Here is an 18,589-nt window from a genome sequence, read left to right on the forward strand (position 1 = left end):
AATCTAATTGCCTTCTATGACGAGATAACTGGCTCTGTGGATGAAGGGAAAGCAGTGGACGTGTTGTTCCTTGACTTTAGCAAAGTTTTAGACACGGTCTCCCACAGTATTCTTGCCAGCAAGTTAAAGAAGTATGGGCTGGATGAATGGACTATAAGGTGGATAGAAAGCTGGCTAGATTGTCGGGCTCAACGGGTAGTGATCAATGGCACCATGTCTAGTTGGCAGCCGATATCAAGTGGAGTGCCCCAGGGGTCGGTCCTGGGGCCGGTTTTGTTCAATATCTTCATAAATGATCTGGAGGATGGTGTGGATTGCACCCTCAGCAAGTTTGCGGATGACACTAAACTGGGAGGAGTGGTAGATACGCTGGAGGGTAGGGATAGGATACAGAGGGACCTAGACAAATTGGAGGATTGGGCCAAAAGAAATCTGATGAAGTTCAACAAGGACAAGTGCAGAGTCCTGCACTTAGGACAGAAGATTCCAATGCACCGCTACAGACTAGGGACCGAATGACTAGGCAGCAGTTCTGCAGAAAAGGACCTTGGGATTACAGTGGACGAGAAGTTGGATATGAGTCAACAGTGTGCCCTTGTTGCCAAGAAGGCCAATGGCATTTTGGGATGTATAAGTAGGGGCATTTGCCAGCAGATCGAGGGATGTGATCGTCCCCCTCTATTTGACACTGATGAGGCCTCATCTGGAGTACTGTGTCCAGTTTTGGGCCCCACACTACAAGAAGGATGTGGAAAAATTGGAAAGAGTCCAGCGGAGGGCAACAAAAATGATGAGGGGCCTGGAACACATGACTTATGAGGAGAGGCTGAGGGAACTGGGGATGTTTAGTCTTCAGAAGAGAAGAATGAGGGGGGATTTGATAGCTGCTTTCAACTACCTGAAAGGGGGTTCCAAAGAGGATGGCTCTAGACTGTTCTCAGTGGTAGCAGATGACAGAACAAGGAGTAATGGTCTCAAGTTGCAGTGGGGGAGATTTAGGTTGGATATTAGGAAAAACGTTTTCACTAGGAGGGTGGTGAAACACTGGAATGCGTTACCTAGGGAGGTGGTGGAATCTCCTTCCCTAGAAGTTTTTAAGGTCAGGCTTGACAAAGCCCTGGCTGGGATGATTTAGTCGGGGATCGGTCCTGCTTTGAGCCGGGGGTTGGACTAGATGACCTCCTGAGGTCCCTTCCAACCCTGATATTCTATGGGAAGGCAAAGCTAAGGCACCTCCCAGTTCCTAAGGAACGCACTGGAGTGCCAGGGTGTCATAGACCTGATAGCAAAATAGTGAGGAGGAGAATGCTTGGGGGAAGGAGGGGATCTTGAGGAGGGGAATTGAGCTATCTGGGAAAGGAATGGAATCTGGATCCTCAAGGGAGGGAACATGAGCCTCTCCACACATCCACACACAGCCTCTGGTTCACCCCATGTTCACAGCAGAGACGGATGGTGCACATGTAAACTCATTCTGCTCAAGCAACACGTTGAGTGACCCCCAGTAGCTGCTGCCTGCCAGGGTCTCCAGCCATGTTTACAAGGCTTAACGCTTGCTTTGGGCTAGAACAGGGGTGGCCTACCTCTGGCTCCGGAGCCACATGCGGCTCTTCAGAAGTTAATATGCGGCTCCTTGTACAGACACCGACTCCGGGGCTGGAGCTACAGACGTCAACTTTCCAATGTGCCTGCGGGGGGCTCACTGTTCAACTCCTGGCTCTGCCACAGGCCCTACCACCATTCCACCCCTTCCCGCCCCCTTCCCTGAGCCTGCCATGCGCTCACTCCTCCCCCCTCTTCCACAGAGCCTCCTGCACACCACAAAACAGCTGATTGGGAGGTGTTGATCGGCGGGGCTGCCAGTGGGTGGGAGGCGCTGGGAGCGGATTGGTGGCTGCTGCAATGGCTCTTTGGCAATGTACATTGGTAAATCCTGGCTCCTTTTCAGGCTTAGGTTGGCCACCCCTGGGCTAGAGAGTGGAGCTGGTGCCTTAAGCCATGACTCTTTTTGCCTAGCACTAGATGGAGCTCCAGAACTAGTGCCTCCAATGCAGCCCCTGCGCGGGCAGGCGGATGGTGTGGGCCTTCCCAGTATGACCTCTCCTGAAGGGCTGGTGCTCCTTCGCTAGGGAACCAGCTCCTAGCTGTGTGGTCAACAACGGCCTCCGCTCTCTGGGCATGCAGGCAAGCAGCCTCCTGATATTTCATCGCCTGCTGGGCCTCCTCTTCCAGCTTGCTCTGGGCAGCCAGCCTTGTGAGGCTCACTGACTGATGGCTGAAGTACTGCGGAGAGCTCCCTCTCACCCCACCCCACCCCCTGAGTGTCTTCCTCCTGAAGGGTCCCCCCACCTTCCCAAGGGAATACAACCCTCCCCAGCTCCCTGTCCTTCAGCAGCAGGCCCTTCCTTGGGCCTGGCTCGGCAGCACACTGCTGTCGCTCTGGCTCTGCCTTTCAGCCGGGACTCACCTCTCATGGTGCCTCCAGTCCTACACCCCACCCTCTACCTTATGTATGGTCGGCGCCTGGCACTGCAGCCCTGCGTTGCCTCTCCCCAGGCTGCCTCCAGATCTTCAGGCCCATGCCTGCTCCTGGTCTGGGTCTTTGCTCCCCAGATGTCTTCTTTGCTGCCCAGAGGGCCATGTCTGCTATGGGTCCCTGGGGCCTGTCAAACATCTTTTATGCAAAACAGCCTCTGCTGACATGCCAGGATGCAAATGAGGCCCTCCTATGCCCCGGGGGTAGACATGGGGACAGTTTGTTGTGGATGCACCCCCTGGGTATGGAATATTCTGGAGGGCATGGGATGGAGATGGGAGTGCAGCCCCCAGTTGCTGACCATTCTGGATGGGATTAGGGGCTTCCTCACATAGACTGTTCTGGGGTGCCACCTGGGCACCGAAAGTCCTGGGAAGGGTGAGGGGGGTGGAGGGCATGGCAACGCAGCATGTCTGATATGGAACGGGCCTCGATGGGATGTGGAGAGACAGTGGCGGGTGTGTTACATTATGGATGGATGTGGGAAAGAACCAGTGAGTATCAGAGAACATTTGGAATGAGGAGACAGCATAGATCATTATGGATGCGGTGGGATGAGGCATGGAACGTGGGGGATGGGGCACGGAATGTGGGGGGGTGGCGTGGGGGTGGGGGAAGGGATGGGGCAGGTCACATGGGGGATCGGCAGGTGGGGCATGGCACGTTGGGGGGGGGGGGGGTCCTTCGTCTGTTTTACAGAAATTTTTTGTGCATTCCAGACCTGAGGGACTGGGTACCTGGGAGGGTTGAGATCTCTGGAGAGGTCTGCGTCCTGGTGTCGCGGGAGCCTGACTCCAAGCTCCCCATGCACACCCATGCCTTGCTTGTGGGGATGAAAGGCAAGGGTCCAGTGACTTAGGGAATCATAGAATATCAGGATTGGAAGGGACCTCAGGAGGTCATCTAGTCCAACCCCCTGCTCAAAGCAGGACCAATCCCCAATTTTTGCCCCAAATCCCTAAATGGCCCCCTCAAGGATTGAACTCACAACCCTGGGTTTAACAGGCCAATGCTTAAACCACTGAGCTATCCCTCTCCCCAATAGGTAGGGGCAGTGCCAGGCTCTGGAGAACTGCCCCTCAGAAAATGGGGTTTGTGCGGGGAGGGAGGATGTGGTGGCTGGAGGAAGCAGGCACTCCCAATCCCATTACACCCTCAGTTCCTTGGTGCCTGTGGCACAATGCCCGTCCCATGATGAGGTGACTGCTTGTCCCCTGCTCCTCCATTTGCAGCCCAGGAGCTTTCCCAGAATCCTTTGCAGCAGTTGCCCAAGAGCTTTCTAGGCACTCCTTGGCCTGTCTCCCCCGTGGGGTCCGTCCCTCGGCGAGGGGCTGGCCAGGGAGTGCATCGGCTTGCTCCAGCCTGGCTTGTCAAACTGGCCTGAGCCTTAGGGTGACCAGACAGCAAGTGTGAAAAATCGGGACGGGGTGGGGTTTGTCTTTGTGGCCGCTGTTCAGATACGGGGGGGGGGGGTGCTAGCTTTCGGTATGTCGTTCAGCCACTAGAGGTCTCTGTGCCATCAGGCGCCCTGGCAACCAGGCGGGAGGCGGCTGGGCCGGGGCTGTGGGGCGCCCATCCACTGGGGGCAGGCTGTTATCCCGCAGAGCGAGGGGGAGCCCCAGAGAGGCCTGAGGCGAGAGGGCCCCCTCCAGCCTGTGACCTGCAGCGGCCACGGCCCCCCACCCTTCGCGTACCCCTCATTTGCTGAGGGGCCTGGTGGAGACACTCCCATTGCTCCCTAGGCTCCTACCCTCCAGTGCCCTGGGGGGGCTGAGGAGCAGCCCAGAGCCGGTGCCGGGGGGAGCAGGTGGCTTTGCTGTGCGCCCCCCGCCTGACACTGCCTGTCCGTCCCTTCCAGGAGGAGTGCGAGTTCTACCTGTCCGTCCATCAGTTCATCGTGTTGCCCTTGCAGAGGCAGAGGATGGAGGCGCTGAACTGGTAAGGCCCTCTGCTTGTGTGGCAGCTGCCAGCGCGCACTTCCCCCCTCGCTGAGTTGGCAGCTGAGGATGGGGGCCCCATGGGGATCCCACACCCCCAAGGCAAAGCCAAGAGATTGCAAACGGTGCATCAACTGGCCTGTGTGTTGCATGGCTGTGCACGGGGATGATGCCAGAAAGACCCTAGTATCACACCCTCCGACTTTTAATTTTATCATCCCCCCACCCCTACCTCTAGGAGCTTGTGGGGTTAGCAGCAGCCAGCTTCTCTTCTCTTCTCTCTCTCTCTCACACACTCACACACACTCTCTCTCACTCTCTCACACACTCACACACACACACTCTCTCACACACACAGAGGAAGCAGGGGGGTAGTGCAGCTCTCGGTGTACTGGGGTGAGAGCTGCAGGGGTGCACCAGCCGTCTGCTTACAGGAGAAGAGGTTAGGCCTCTTGCTTGGGCTGAGGGATCAGGTTGTTCCCAGCATATCCAGCAGCTCTGATTGACTCTTCTTCCCCCGCCTGCAGGAGACAGGGAATGGGGGAGGGCAGCCTATAGCTGGGGATTTCCCTGGAGAGCAGGGTTTTTCCCTGCAGGCCTGTCACAGAGGCAGAAAACCACCCTCTGTGTGGGAACTGCATAGAGTTGATGGGTCTGGGATCCCATCTCCCTCTTTACCCCTCAGAGGCCCTGTGGCAGCGCCCCTCACTCAGTCTCCATGTAGCTCACGGCATGGCCATTTCTTGCAAATTTGTGGTGGGTCATGGAATTGAGGCCCTGGCTGCAGATGCTGTGAAAAGCTTCACCCATCGTATGCTTTTTGGAAAGCAAAATAAATATATGAGAAACTCTTCCCAGACAAGGCTCTGGCCGGAGGGCAGGTTTGCTAAACTGCATGCTCAAACTCCTAGCTCTTCCAGGGATGATATTTTTGTGCCTTTGCTATGGTCTTGAAAGGAGTAACTATCATTCACCATTTTCACAGATAAGCTACGTGCTTGCAGAAGATCACTTTAAGCAGAGCGGGGCATAGAGCCCAGGTCTCTAACAGAGCAGAGTTAAGTTTCAACCACTTTGCCACACAACCTTCCATAAGGAACTTCTCCAGTGAGATGCCTTTGTGACCCACACTAACACAGTACAGGGCTGGGTCACCCTTTAGCAAGTAGACCATGTACAGAGGGCTGAGTCTACTACTACTTCCATGCTAAGAGATGTGGTCCTTCAGGTCAAGTGGGTGAGCCTCTTATTTTTACATCCAGCGATCCCAGGTCCATTCCTCACAGAGCACCTGAGCAGTGGCGCTGGGCTGGGCTCTCTCACCACAATCTTCTCTGAGGCTGGAAACAGAAACTTAGAATCCTAGGGCCAGGTTCTCAAAGTGTTTTTAGGCACCGAACATCCATTTATTTCAATGGGAGCTAGGCACCTAAATACCTTTTGGGGATCTCAGCCTGAATGCCTAGTGTCCCCTTGCAGTCCCTCAAATACTTGGAGTCAGACTTGGGTTGCGATCTTTTTAACTTCCTCTGCAGCATGAGAAGTGGAGATCATCTGGTCATATCTCACTTAATCTCCTGCCGCTGCCGGGGCCTCAGATATTGATTCACCTGGGTCCGTCCTGTTCTCTGCCTGTGGCCCCCAGTAGTTGAGTCTCCTGATGACTGTAATACTTTGATGTAATTATGGTTGTTGGATTTACTGTGCAAGTGGCTGGCTGTGTTGGTGGCCTATGATAGAGAGGAGATGGGTCTAGAAGATGGTCCCCTCTGGCTTTGAACTCCAGAACACTACGATTTGTGTACCCTGCTAGCAATATATGATGGGCCGGTCCATAGCTTGTTAGCTCTTCAGGGCAGGCACTGTGTCTTACTTTGTGGCTGTACAGTGCCTAGCCCAACGGGGCTCTGATCTCAGTTGGGTTCTCTATTGCAAGCTCCCGCCCAAGAGGCTAAAACCGCCTCATTCGCTATTTGAGAGAGTTGGCCATAGGGTGGCGCGCTCGCGCACAGTGGGGTGCGCACAGACGGCAGAATTTAGAAGACAGATTAAAAATCACAATTGAATGTTAAAACTCATGATTTTGGGGCTAATTTTATAGAATCATAGAAACAGGCTGGAAGGGACTTCAAGGGGATCACCTAGGCCAGCCCCCTGCCCTGAGGCAGGACCAAGCAAACCTAGTCCAACCTGTTCTTAAACCTCCAGCGACAGGGATTGCACAACCTCCCTTGGGCATATTGCAGAACTTAACTACCCTGAGAGTTAGAAAGTTTTTCTAATATCTAACCTACATCTCTCTGGCTGCAGATTAAGCCCATCACTTCACTGGGCATGGAGAGCAATTGATCACCATCCTCTTTATAACACTCCTTAACATCGTGAAGACTGTAATGAGGGCCTCACTCAGTCTTTTCTCCAGGCTAAAGATGCCCAGTTGTTCTAACCTTTCCTCACAGGCCAGGTGTTCTAACCCTTTTTGGGGTGTCTGACTCATGGGTTTTGAACCTGCAGGGCTGGCCATTCTGCGCTCCCTGCAGAACCCCTTAGTACTTCTCTGGCCCAGCTGCTTGGGCACTGCAGAGGTTGAAGGCATGTAGTCAGTCATTGAGGCTTTCACTAGCCCCCTGTGTGATGGTTCTCTAAACCCCTTATATGCCCCGTGTCCCTGTTTTTCCCTGGGGGCTCTCTGTAGCTCTAAACTGCTGTTCTCCCCCTGGCTTTAATCACATCCCCCTTGGAGGAACTGCACTGATATGAGCCAGTCTGCCAGAGGGAGATACTGTGCAAGTTAGATGTGGTTGTCTTTATGACCATCCCAGGTGTTCTAGCTCATCTGCTCTTTTGGGGAGGGGATGAGGGAAGGGGGAGATGAAGCCTTCAAGGAAATAGCGCTGCTTACTACAGCGAGGGCAGCGCCTTGTGTGGGCGTGTGGGGTAGGCTGCTGCACTGGTAATCAAGACTCTTTGTTGTTCCAGTAATCAGGAGCCCTCGATCCTCCAGAAGATAAAGGAACTGTGGCAGTGAGTACATGGCCCAGTTATGGCACCATTTTCCCGACTTGCCGAGATCTGTGCTAAATCAGGGCATGGGTAGTGCTGACTAGTGAAAGGAGGTGCATGTTTACACAGCTTCCAGTGTGTGGGACTCCTGTGTCACAGGCTGTGATTGAGCTTGGCAGGAGTCACCAAAAAAAGCTGGTTTTCATGGCTGAGCGTGTTCATAGTTGGGATGAAATGTTAAGGTGTGAGCCCTCGTGCTTCAGGGCGTGAGGAAACTTCCCCTACTGGCCATGTATTCTGCCTGAGTGAGCAGTGGCTCGGCGGGGTAGAGGGACCATTGCCTTGCTTGTGAATGGCTCCCTTAGGGCGCAGGAAGGCAGCTCCTGCTCTGCTGAGACCATGCCTTACAACTTCCACTGCTCACCTCCTGTTCGGGGTTTGTTGCTGAAGAGCAGCACGCTCCCCGCTTCATATCCCCGAGGAGGGAGTTGGGCTGAAACATTAGGGTTAGCTCCCCGTGTCTCAGTGCAAGCGTCGCACCCGGAAGTGTAGGGCTAGCGCATTCCTGGAAAGGCCCCTCTCCTCAAAGAAGTGCAGTGCTTTGCTTGTAGCAAATTGGTATAGTGAGCCTGCCAGAGTGAAATTGCTCAGAGAGAGAGAGGCCAGGGGCTGGCTCTGATTCCCACAGGGGCTCAGTCTTGGGGCACCCCCCCGGCTCTGGTTTCCCTGTTGGGCCGGGGGGCACTGCATGAGCTTTGTAAGGTTTTCTGTCATGTGCTGGCCAGGGAAGATGTCTGGAGCCTGACCCTGGGATCTGTGTTGTTTGACTGTTGCAGGAGAGGCCTCACCCTGAAGACCATTTCCTCCTCAGGTACGGTGGGCATGGTGATCGGAGAGGCTGGGGGGTGCGGGGGGGGCGGTGTTGTTGACCTGTGTGAAATTAGTTGGTGGATCTCAGTTCTCAGTCCACCTTACACAGACCTCTGCCACAATGGCACTAACTGCCCGCCTCGTCGGCCATCCCGGCAAGGAGTTGGATGTGGTTTAAAGACTGACCTGTGCTCCGGAGCTGTCTGCTCTGGGCAGGGCTGAGGCGCGCTGGCTGAACGGCATGGGCAGTGCGCCCTGATGCTGCCAGGGCTCTCGGTGGATAAACAGGACTGAGGGCTTTGGGGCTGTCCGTGCAGCTACTAAACCCACTGAAAACACGGAGCCCGGGATCCTTGCCCTCATCTGTGCTGCAGTCAGAGAACCACTCTGGAGCAAAGGGCTGTAAACGCAGTCAGGCCAGCGGGAGGCCCTCAGTCTTCACTAAGCGCAGGGAGTTCGGCCTGAGGATTTGCTTGCCGCATTTGGCCACTCTACACTGGTATCCAAAGGAGGTGTGTTTTCCCTGAGGTCAGCCTGCTCTGCCCAGCCTTCCCTCTGGCCCTGGGTGGCTGCCTGTGGAACTCTCAGCAGCACAAAATGGTCTTAAGAGTTTGGTTAATAAAGAGCCCAGATTCATATTAACTCCCCCGGCCCAGAAGTGATGTCCTTGCTGGTGAAAGGGGCCTGATCAACAGCCCTGGCACTGGCCATCCTGTATGCCTTCACAGAGCATGGGCAGTGCCCCCTTCTACCTCGCTCCTACACAGGAGTGCCATGTCACTGCACTGGTTATAACTCTGCTCCCGTTGGGCAGCCTCTGACTCGTCTGCATTCTAATGAATCAGCCCCTTGCCTCTCTGTGACAGGCAGCAAAGCGGCTGGCAGGAGGCCGTGGTGTGCTGTGGGTGCCTGTCCGTCAGGAACTGCACTGAGACGCCCCCATCTTGGCTCTTAGCACCCCTGCTGTTCCAGTCCTGGGTCTTCCTGGAGCCAAAACTAACACACAGCTGAGGGCTCGGAGCAGACCCCATCCAAACTCTTCTTGCCTTCCCCAGTGCCTTTGGGTTGCCCCCTTCTGCCCCAGAGCCAGCGGCATTTCGTGCTCAGTAATTCTTGAGCGGTACATCCTTTGCAAAGTGCTTTGGTGATCCTGTGTGATGGAAGGTGCTGTGGGAATGTAAGACAAGTTTGTTGCTAGGAGCAGAAAGGAAGTACTGAGAGCTGTTGGTACAAAATAGCTTCTCCAGGCTCTCTGTGCGTGTCACAACTAGGCTCTGGGCTCGCGGCCTCAGGCTTGTTGACGTGGGCGCGTCTGTCTCCCTATAGGGATCTCGGTGTCTCAGTTAATGATCGACATAGGGCAGAGACGGCTCAAGGTTTTGAAGCAGAATGTCGAGGATTGCCTGGATTTACTGGACCCAAGTGAGGTGCCAGTCATAGGGGAGAGGCTCCCTGTCACCAACTGGGAGGCAGAGCGCAAGAGAGAGGAGGTCAGTCCTGGCTGCCAGCCTGTCCTGGCTGTGTGTGTGTCCAATGATTTGTTTCGGGGCCAGGCGGGGTTGAGGGCCGATGGTGGGGCTCTTCTCGCAGAAGAAAGAGGTAAATCCTTTGACCTTGGGAGGGAAGGACCCAGTGCAGGAGAGGTTTCGAGTTGGAGGGAGCGAGGGTGGCTCTTGCTGTGGCATACAGGCTTTTGGCATTTCTTGGGATAGTACTGCATTGCGTCGGGTTCCCAGAGCTCACGCGGGATGCTCAGACCTAAGAGCTAAAATCAGCTCTTCCGGGCTCACTCTCCTGGTCTGGGGAAGAGCTGCTGGTTTTCCCAGTGATGCTAAGAGCCCCAGGGATGGGTCAGTGTGCCGGGCTGCCTGGACTCCCTGTCCCTCTGTCTGTGGAGTAGAAGCTGGCTAACAATTCTCTTTTCAGCTGAGTAAGGACGTCTTTACAGTACCAGCCAACTTCCTGGTGATCAGCCCAGAGGAGAAGGAGGCGATTCATGATGCCTGCCTGGCAGGTCAGTGCCACAGCCGTACCTACAGGACACAGACTGTGCGCAACAGTCTGCTATGTCTGGGCTTGGGCTCTGCCTGAGCTCCTTGCAGACCTGATTTTGAGAGCTGCAGGCTCTCAGTCAGAGCTCCCTGCGTGTTAGCAGGCTCCCTGCTGGCTGGGGCTCTCCAGGAGCGTGCCCAGGTCTCAGTGAGGCACCCTCTGCCTGACACTCTCTCCGCTCCCATCCCTCACGAGCTTTCTGCACCAAGAGCTTTCTGCACCAACTGGGTCTGCCTCTCAGGGGTGGCTCTGGAATGGGGGCAGGGCTCCTGAGCCGCATGGTTCAGTCAGGCCCTGCCTGCAGGGCTGCACTCTCTGGGGATGTTGGTCCACGTGGCGTGGGATGGCAACTGGCATTCCAGTCCCTGGCCTGGCCCTTCACAGATGCAGCTAGAATGAGATGCTGCCTCTCGCCAGGGGATTTGTGAACCCTGTAATCATCCCCAGTGGAGCTCTGCCCTGACGGGTCGCTGTGGTTCTGAGGGTGGGGCTTTAGGGTGCGCTCAGGGCATGAGCTGAGTCAGCGAGAGGCACCCAGAGTGTGACGGCAACCCCCCTTTTCCTGCAGGAGCTCCTCACACCGTTCCTGGGAGTAGCTGCCTTGACAGGGACCCGGATGACAGTAGCGTAGTGTCATGCCCCAATGGTGAGTAGAGGAGCCTGAGCCAGTGGCCACTGTTCCTTGCTGAGGCCTTTTGCCTGGCCTGCAGTTCTCCAATCTGTAGGGCTGCAGTCTAATTTCATTCTTGCTTTTGGCAGACCCTGGTGCGATGTCCCGAAGTTTGGACGTATCCCTGGATAATCCCTGGGACAAGCTTCAGTCAGTGTCCGTGACTCTGTCATCCTCCTTGGAAGGTGAGTGCACACATCTCCCTACAGCATCTCCTGTTGCAAGTGGAGAGCGTCTTTCCTTCTCTCTGTGTGTCTGTACACCCGGTATCTTACACCTTCTGGAGATACAGGGTCAGACAGGAAGAATTGTGTAATAACGTGCACATGCACGCAATTTATAAGCCTTGTTACCACCATCACACTTGAAACTGCACACTCACTTTTGCACACGCAGTTCTTAAAATGTGGCCCATGATGTGAGCATGTGCAGGGGATGGGGATGGTTTTCAGGAAGGTGCAGCCTGAATCTCTTTGATATATTCAGGTGCCTGTTTGTGTGTGTGATAGCGTTTGCCAGTCCACCCATCTGCATGCACCAAGGGTGATAGACTTTCTCTCCCCGCATAAATGGCTGATGCCCTTGCACAATATTGGTGGTACCTGTATCATGGTAGTGCCTAGGAACCACCGGAGATCAGCACCCCATTGTGCTAGGTGCTGTACAGACAGAGTAATAGACAGCCCCTGTCTTGAAGAGCTAACTCAACTAGACAGACACCGGCTGGGGGACGGAGGATAACGGGCAGAGTGAACGACGGGATCAGTGACAGAAGCTGTAGTAGTGCCACCACTTGGGTTTGTTTTAATGTTCTGGGAGGGGCTGTGCTGGGACAGGATCAGCTAAACGGAAAAACACCAGAAGGGAGAGGGGATGTGGAATGAGTCAGGGCGGGGCAGCCTGTACAGCAGGGAGAGACTCTGTGAGGGAGGGTGTTGGTGCAAACAGCCAGTCAGCACGGAGGAGAAAATGCCCAATAGAACCTGGATAAGACACTTGAAGGACCCCTCCGGTAGCCAAAAGTTGCTGTAGCAGAACCAACGAGGAGTCCTTGTGGCACCTTAGAGACTAACACGTTTATTTGGGCATAAGCTTTCATGGGTTAGAACCCACTTCATCAGATGCATGGAGTGGAAAAGACAGTAGCTGGTATATATACATACTACATGAAAAGATGGGAGTTGCCTTACCAAGTCGGGGGTCAGTCTAACGAGACAATTCAATTAACAGTAGAATATCAAGGGAGGAAAAATCACTTTTATAGTGGTAATGAGGGTGGCCAATTTCAAACAGCTGACAAGAAGGTGTGAGTAACAGTAGGGGGAAATTTAGTTTTTGTAATAACCCATCCACTCCCAGTCTTTATTCAGGCCTAACCTTCTCCTGCCAACTTTGCCATGATTGGCCCCTGTGGATAGTTCCCCTTTGGAATTGTCCTTCCCCAGCTGCCTTCCCAGCCCCAGAGAGGTGGGACAGGCTCTGCCCATGCTGCTGTCTCCTGCCCTCGTCCACAGAGAAAGTTGTGTTTTGTTCTCTTTTGTCAGAGAAGTCCATTATCCAGCCCAGCCTGCCAAGCACACAAGAGGCCCAGCTGGCCAGCTCTGCAGAGGAGGCGGCCATCACGCAGCCTGACAGCAACACCCCAGATTTCTTGGAGCCTTCCAGCCAGAAGTCCCCTTGTACCTTATCCCAGGGTGAACCAGTGAAGACTGTATCCCCATCACTGCTGTCCTACAGCAGTACATGTGCCCCAGAGGTTGCCAGTCAAGGAACAGCTGCTGCCACATTCCAGAGGGCACCACATGTGGACAAAAACCGTGATGCCAGCCATGACATCCCCTGCGGCCAGCCACCTGGGGCTTTCCAAACCAATCTGTGCCCTTTCTCTCCTGCTCTTCCTATTTTGGGCAGCAGAGCAGCACCCCCTGCAAATGGAGGGCAGGCTGATCGTGGTGGCGTGGCTTCCCTCCCAGATGTGGGGAACAGTGGTCTGACAAGCTCTGAAGGGGACACTGAGCTGGGGAGTGGAGCTGGGGGAAAAGATCGGTGCAGGAGCAGGCAGCACAGGGTGACTAAGAGAAAGCTGCTGGTGGATGACGATAAGGTCCATGGCCAGGTTTTGCCCAGCCCAGGCAAAACCCATCAGAGAGCACAGAGGAAACCTCCCCATGCGGATGTGCCCATGGGGGACACGCGCTGCATGGACATGAACATAGTGGGCCAGAACCCAGGTATGGAGTTGGTGAGTGCTCAGAGAGCCAAGAAGAGCAGGCAGGAGCAGGCCGGGCCAGCTCAGGAGCCTGCACTGCCTGGGGACCCGGAGGGGCTGCCAGGAAGAGGGAATGAGACAGCTGCAGTCGGGAGCATGGCTGCATCCGGGCCAGGCCAGCTACAGGTAAAGATTCGGAGGCTCATTGTCACTTCTTAGTTTTGTCTTAGTGTCCCACAGTCTCCTGTCTCCCAGCCCCAAGGCCCTGCCTTGTAGCCACCAGCCTTCCAGCTGAGAAGAAAAGGGAAGGGCTCCCTCTGAGGCTGTCTGCCTCTCCCTTGCTGGGCCTGAGCTTTCTTCCCCTGCAACAGTTCTGCTCCAGGAGCAAGGGGTCTGTGTCAGCCCACGTCTGCCAGGGAACTGCCCTCTGCCAGGCATTCCCAATAGTAGCCATCACTCCTGTGCCAGACAGCAGACAGCCATGTCCATGGTGGGAAGGTGGGAAGAGCCTGTTGTGACCATGTGGTTGGGGAAGGGGGCGGCAGAAGCCACATGCAGCAGGATTTGGAGGAGTTCGTCAGAGCGCAGGGGTGAGAGTACAGAGAACACACTCCAGCACTTGCTACAAGTCACCTCCTGGGCTCCCAGATGGAGACGGGGTCCTAAACAACCAAGGAAATCCTCCAGCTCTCTAAGTAACTAACCCAGTAACGTGTGAAAGAGGCCCTGCCATGCTGCACATGCTGAAGTAGGCTCAATCTTACAGCACAAGGCCCCCTCCTTGGAGGGGATCAGTCTTTTCAGGGGACCTCTCCTTAAGGTTGGTGTCTGTTCCGGGAGGCTTTCACTCCAAGGCTGCGCCAAGCACTCAGGGTAACTCAGATTTCCAAGAGAATCCCCTGCTCCTGCATGCTGGCTTGCCCAGAACTCTTGTCTTTCCCTGGGGACATCTAGTGTCATGGTTCCACTGGGTAAATGTGCATGAAACCAGCTCCTGAGCCAGGAGAGCTGGTGGGGAAGAAAGCTATGCCCGGAGCTCTGCATGGGCTGGGGGTATTTTTCAGCTGTGATGTTTAACATAGATTGAACCAAATTGTCTTCCTTCCCTCCAGAAGTATGTGAAAACAACCCCGTTTCAATACACCTACAAGGCACCAACGCCAGATCTCTGTGCCCGAGTGAACTTCACCAGGTCAGTGCGGTGCGTGGATCTCCCAGACGGGACACACCCCAGCTAAGTGGGCTTCTCAAATTCCCTTTGCACCTCATAAGCTGCTCTGCATCCTGTCCAAAGCAGCTGGCACGGCTCCAGAGACCCTATTGCCGGTACAGCTGAGGAGAGAGCTGCGCCGGTCCCCCTTAGATTTCACTCCCATCCACCAGCTCCCTCTGACAACAGCTTGGGCCGCAGTGCCATGCTGCTGTCGGGGAGCTGCACTTGCATAGCCCCTACAAACCCAACCTGTGGGTCTCTGGCCATGCAGTGACTGACACTGCTGTGAGCTGGGTCCCCACTGCTTCACTAGGCGGTGGGCTCTCAAACCAAGCCAGTGTGGTTCACACTGTAATACAGAGATTGACTCATGGCCCTCTCCCCTCCCAGTTGCGGTTATCAAACATGTGGGTGGTAAGTATGGCAGTTCTCGCCTGTGGGGCATAGAACTGGAGCGCTAACCCATGTTCCCTCTCTGAGAACACTAATCACACTTGATTTGTCTCTTCGTTACACAGCTTAATTCCTCCCACCTGCAGTGTTCCCCTGCCCACTGGTTCCCTTCCACCCTGGACATACTGTCAGTACCTTGTTCCTTTCTCCTCTCATTGGCAGCTGGCAGTCCCAGCTCTTGGCCAGCTCTAATAAAGGCAGCCAGGTTGACTCCTGCTTTGAGCTGCTCTTACAGTCCTTGGCAATGAGTGCTTGGACCCTTGTCAAAGCAGCTGAAGAGAAGCAGCGGCACCATGTGACCAGCCTCTTTGGGGATTACCAGTCACTGCTGTGTGGAGCACAGCTTGGGCACAGCTGCTCTGGGGTCTCGCTCAGGGGCTCCCTCGGCAGAGTACAGCATTGTTCTGGATGGCAGCCGAGCCCTGCGGTAGGTAAGCACGGCAGTTGCAGAGCAGCCGTCCCATTCTCACTCGTGCTCATGTTTTGGTTGACAGGATCTCGAAGGCGATGCTGCGGTGGGCCTGCTGGGTGATCACCAAAGCTGAGCAGCCCTGAGCAGAGGCCCTGGTGGAGTTCCAACGTGCTATTCAGAGGTTCTCCTGTTCCCGAAGGGAAGAGCATGACTCGATATCCCTACAGAGTAGGCTCTCTGGGGCCAAAAGGAAGGTCCGTTGGCACTCAAGTTACCCAAAAGGCACTCCAAGTCCCCACAACTCCGGCCCAGACTCTTGGAATAGCTACTGTGCCATATGCTGGGAGTCCCCTGCCACAGTGGGGGCAGTCGAAGGGCTGTGGTTGCTGCAGGGAAGCAGCATGCGTGACCCTTTACTGGCATGGTGTGACACTGCTGAATTTCAGGCTTAGCTATGGCTGGGAGGGGCAACTGGTTTTTTTCCTGTGCTCCACGGAGAAGGGCTGGTGTAGGGAACGTCAGGTAGACAGGATACCTTGCTGTGGGATATTCTGCTCTCCCTCCTCCCTACAATCACCTCTTCAGCATGTTAAACCCCAGCTGGAAAGCAATGCCCTTCAGCGCTCTGCCTGTCCCGCACACCCACCCGGTCTGTTATTTGTCAAGGAATGCAATGAGCGGGGATAGGAGCAGGTGCTCTGCGTGTGCTTTTGAGATGCCTATGAGCAAGGGGCTTGCTACATCTCCTTACAACCTGCAGCATCCCTTAACTGGGCTAATGCCCCAGCCCTAGGCTCCAGCCAGAGGAGTTCCCATGTTGTAGCAGAGGTTAGGAAAGCACTGTGGTAGCGTTCCTTATCCGCAGCAGTGCACCCCTCTACCAGTTGCAACTCTGGAGTCAATGCAGTAGTTTGGTCTTTTAATGCTTTGTTTGATTAGGTTCCTGCTCCGTTTGTTATAAAATATTTCACATGGTTTATGCTTTGGAAATGAAAAATAAAAAGTTGTCTGTTTTTAAATACATGGCTCTGATAGAATATCCTCATCCCCCTCATGCACATCAGGTGCAGCAAGGGGCATGCTGCGCAGCTGGAGGGGGAAGCAAAGGGACCTCTGTTCACAACGCAAATACAGCGTCCTTCGCTCTGCTTTGTGCGGGCGGAGGCTGTGGGCCTAGCTGAGCTACAGGCAGGTACCGTCTGTCAGAGGACTGGGAACAGCTGTGTATGTGAAATAGCAGGGCTAAGGGAAGTCTTGTTGCCTTAGGATAGTGGTTCCCAAACAGGGAGGGGGGTGGGGGGAGAGGTGTGGAGGAACGTGGGCGGGGGGATGCAGAGAGTGAATGCCCCACCCCCAGCTGCAGCTCTGGTCTCAGCCCCTGGCAGCACCCTGATTGCCAGCCCCACCCCCAGCTCTGACCATGGCTCTGGGGACAACATGGACCCGGGGGGGGGGCTGATGTAAAATGTTTGGGGACCACTGCCTTAGGCTGTGAGCCTGGGGACAGAATTACTTGTATTTTTGGCTGCAGAATTTTGATCCAGACTCTAAATTAAATAAATTCTAGCCGTTGTGCTGATGACAAAAACTTTAGCCGAGACCCAGATGTGACTGACTTGTCAAGCCCGCAGCCAGCCGGAACCAAGAGCGGGACAGGTCTGAAGAGCTCCTTTCCTTGCAGCAGCTTCAATTTAACTATTTCCCAGCAGCTCATCTTTGCAGACCCTGAGTTCCTGTGCTTATCAACCCCCCTCTCCCTCCCCCGCCACACCTGTCCAGCTGCCTAAACCTGCTGCTGCTTCAGAGCAGTTGCTCAGTTTCTGTGCCCAGTTCTGCACTACGCTGAAATGATGGGGCACCTGAAATAAATGCACCGGCAGGAGAAACACAGGGAGCTACACATCTGGGATTAGTCATGTTCACATTTTAATCAAACCCTCCAGGTTTGTTTTTTCGACTGACTGAGCAGTGCCACAGAATTTCCAGCCTGCCATGGTGGAGCGGAGCAGAACGCAGAACCAGCGTGTACAGAGCACATGGGCTGTGCCTTCAGCCCAAACCCCTGTTGCTGGAAGTGGAGGATCTGCTTGAGTAAGAATGGCAGGATCGTGCAGACAGGTTAAATCAAACTGACGGCATGCACCCAGACTAATGGTTGGAGGGGAACGACCCGTTCTGGGCCCCAGAAGAGACAGATTGCTCTGTATTGAGTAGGTTTGGATGTGAGTATCACACCCTGCCTGAAAACCACCTAACACAGCATTGCACAGCCCTGTTGTTCTGGGGCTGTACAATACAAGGCAAGTTCCCATGTATGGCAAACACACACAAGCCACTGGCCCATAGCTGTGCATGCATCCACAGAGCCAGATGCTCCAGGAAAAGCTTAGGCTGGTGGCAAACTCAGCTACTGGCTTTTGGCATCTCTGTTTTAGGCAGCTGGAGCTTGTGTAAAGCCAGCTGTGCGCGGTATGAGACTAGCAGAGGGTAGTGGGAGCTGGAAAGGGGGTCCTCTTGTAGATCGTTCAGGAATTGTTAGCAGCCCCTCCAGTGGGGCCAGGCTCTGGTCTGTCCCCATTTCCATAGGCAGCGCTGATGATCTACACCTGGGAGCACGAAGGGATGGGGAGCAGGCTGGGGGCCTCCTCCCCCATCTCCCCGCTGCCTGGGCCATGGTGCCCTACACTGCACAGGTGCTTGAGCTGCTATTGCAAATTATAACCCTTCAGCTTGCACTCGGTCGCAGTGGTTTATTGGAAATGACAGCGGGCGGCAGCCCCCACTAACTCATTGTCCCTGGGGGGCTGCTGGCAGGTCTGGAGCCGCTGCTCTTTGGTGTATGGCTGTTCTGTGCATTTTCAACCAGTTGTTCCACGGCTTGCGGCCGCTCCCCCTGCTGTTCAGCTGTGGCCCTGTGCTCGTCCTGTGGCAGAGAATCTGGGGAAGGGGCCACAAACACAGCATGAGCGAGGGTCACAACAGCATTACTAATGGTGCCGTGCCTCCGTAGAGCAACAAAGGGAGCCGGGAGCTGCAGCTCAGTAGGAGGGGAGGGGCCTGTCTGGCTGCTTTAGCCTCTGTGCACCTGCCCCCACAGGACCAGATTCTCCCCTTTACACCAGTGTAACTGCACTGGCCTCAGGGTGGCCACTCCCACCTCACATTAGTAGGGGGGAGAGCAGGATCAGGCAGGGGGCAGCACGCAGGTGTAGGGAAGAGGAGCGGACCGGGCCT

At 55.0% G+C, this 18,589-nt stretch overlaps 2 protein-coding genes across 10 annotated transcripts in view; one reads left to right on the forward strand and one right to left on the reverse strand.

The window, feature by feature from the left end:
* Positions 1 to 16,374, forward strand: part of LOC114021168 — a 42,143-nt gene extending 25,769 nt beyond the window's left edge. For 3 of the 6 annotated variants that reach the window (XM_043526075.1, XM_043526074.1, XM_043526077.1), the window contains 10 exons: positions 4,395 to 4,474; positions 7,453 to 7,497; positions 8,313 to 8,347; positions 9,673 to 9,836; positions 10,273 to 10,360; positions 10,967 to 11,044; positions 11,158 to 11,253; positions 12,613 to 13,463; positions 14,360 to 14,469; positions 15,438 to 16,374. In XM_043526075.1, coding sequence (XP_043382010.1) covers positions 4,395 to 4,474; positions 7,453 to 7,497; positions 8,313 to 8,347; positions 9,673 to 9,836; positions 10,273 to 10,360; positions 10,967 to 11,044; positions 11,158 to 11,253; positions 12,613 to 13,463; positions 14,360 to 14,469; positions 15,438 to 15,498 — 1,608 coding nt within the window. In that variant the 3' untranslated portion in view covers positions 15,499 to 16,374. The remainder of the gene's footprint in view (positions 1 to 4,394; positions 4,475 to 7,452; positions 7,498 to 8,312; positions 8,348 to 9,672; positions 9,837 to 10,272; positions 10,361 to 10,966; positions 11,045 to 11,157; positions 11,254 to 12,612; positions 13,464 to 14,359; positions 14,470 to 15,437) is intronic. The other 3 variants (XM_037877428.2, XM_037877429.2, XM_043526076.1) reach the window with 3 other exon arrangements.
* Positions 14,348 to 18,589, reverse strand: part of CARMIL2 (capping protein regulator and myosin 1 linker 2) — a 146,580-nt gene continuing 142,338 nt past the window's right edge. For 3 of the 4 annotated variants that reach the window (XM_037877427.2, XM_043526070.1, XM_043526073.1), the window contains one exon: positions 14,348 to 18,292. In XM_037877427.2, the coding sequence (XP_037733355.1) occupies positions 18,138 to 18,292 (155 nt within the window). In that variant the 3' untranslated portion in view covers positions 14,348 to 18,137. The remainder of the gene's footprint in view (positions 18,293 to 18,589) is intronic. The other variant, XM_043526071.1, reaches the window with a different exon arrangement.

Source organism: Chelonia mydas, chromosome 12 (genome assembly GCF_015237465.2).
Source record: "Chelonia mydas isolate rCheMyd1 chromosome 12, rCheMyd1.pri.v2, whole genome shotgun sequence".
In the NCBI taxonomy this organism is placed as follows: domain Eukaryota; kingdom Metazoa; phylum Chordata; order Testudines; family Cheloniidae; genus Chelonia; species Chelonia mydas.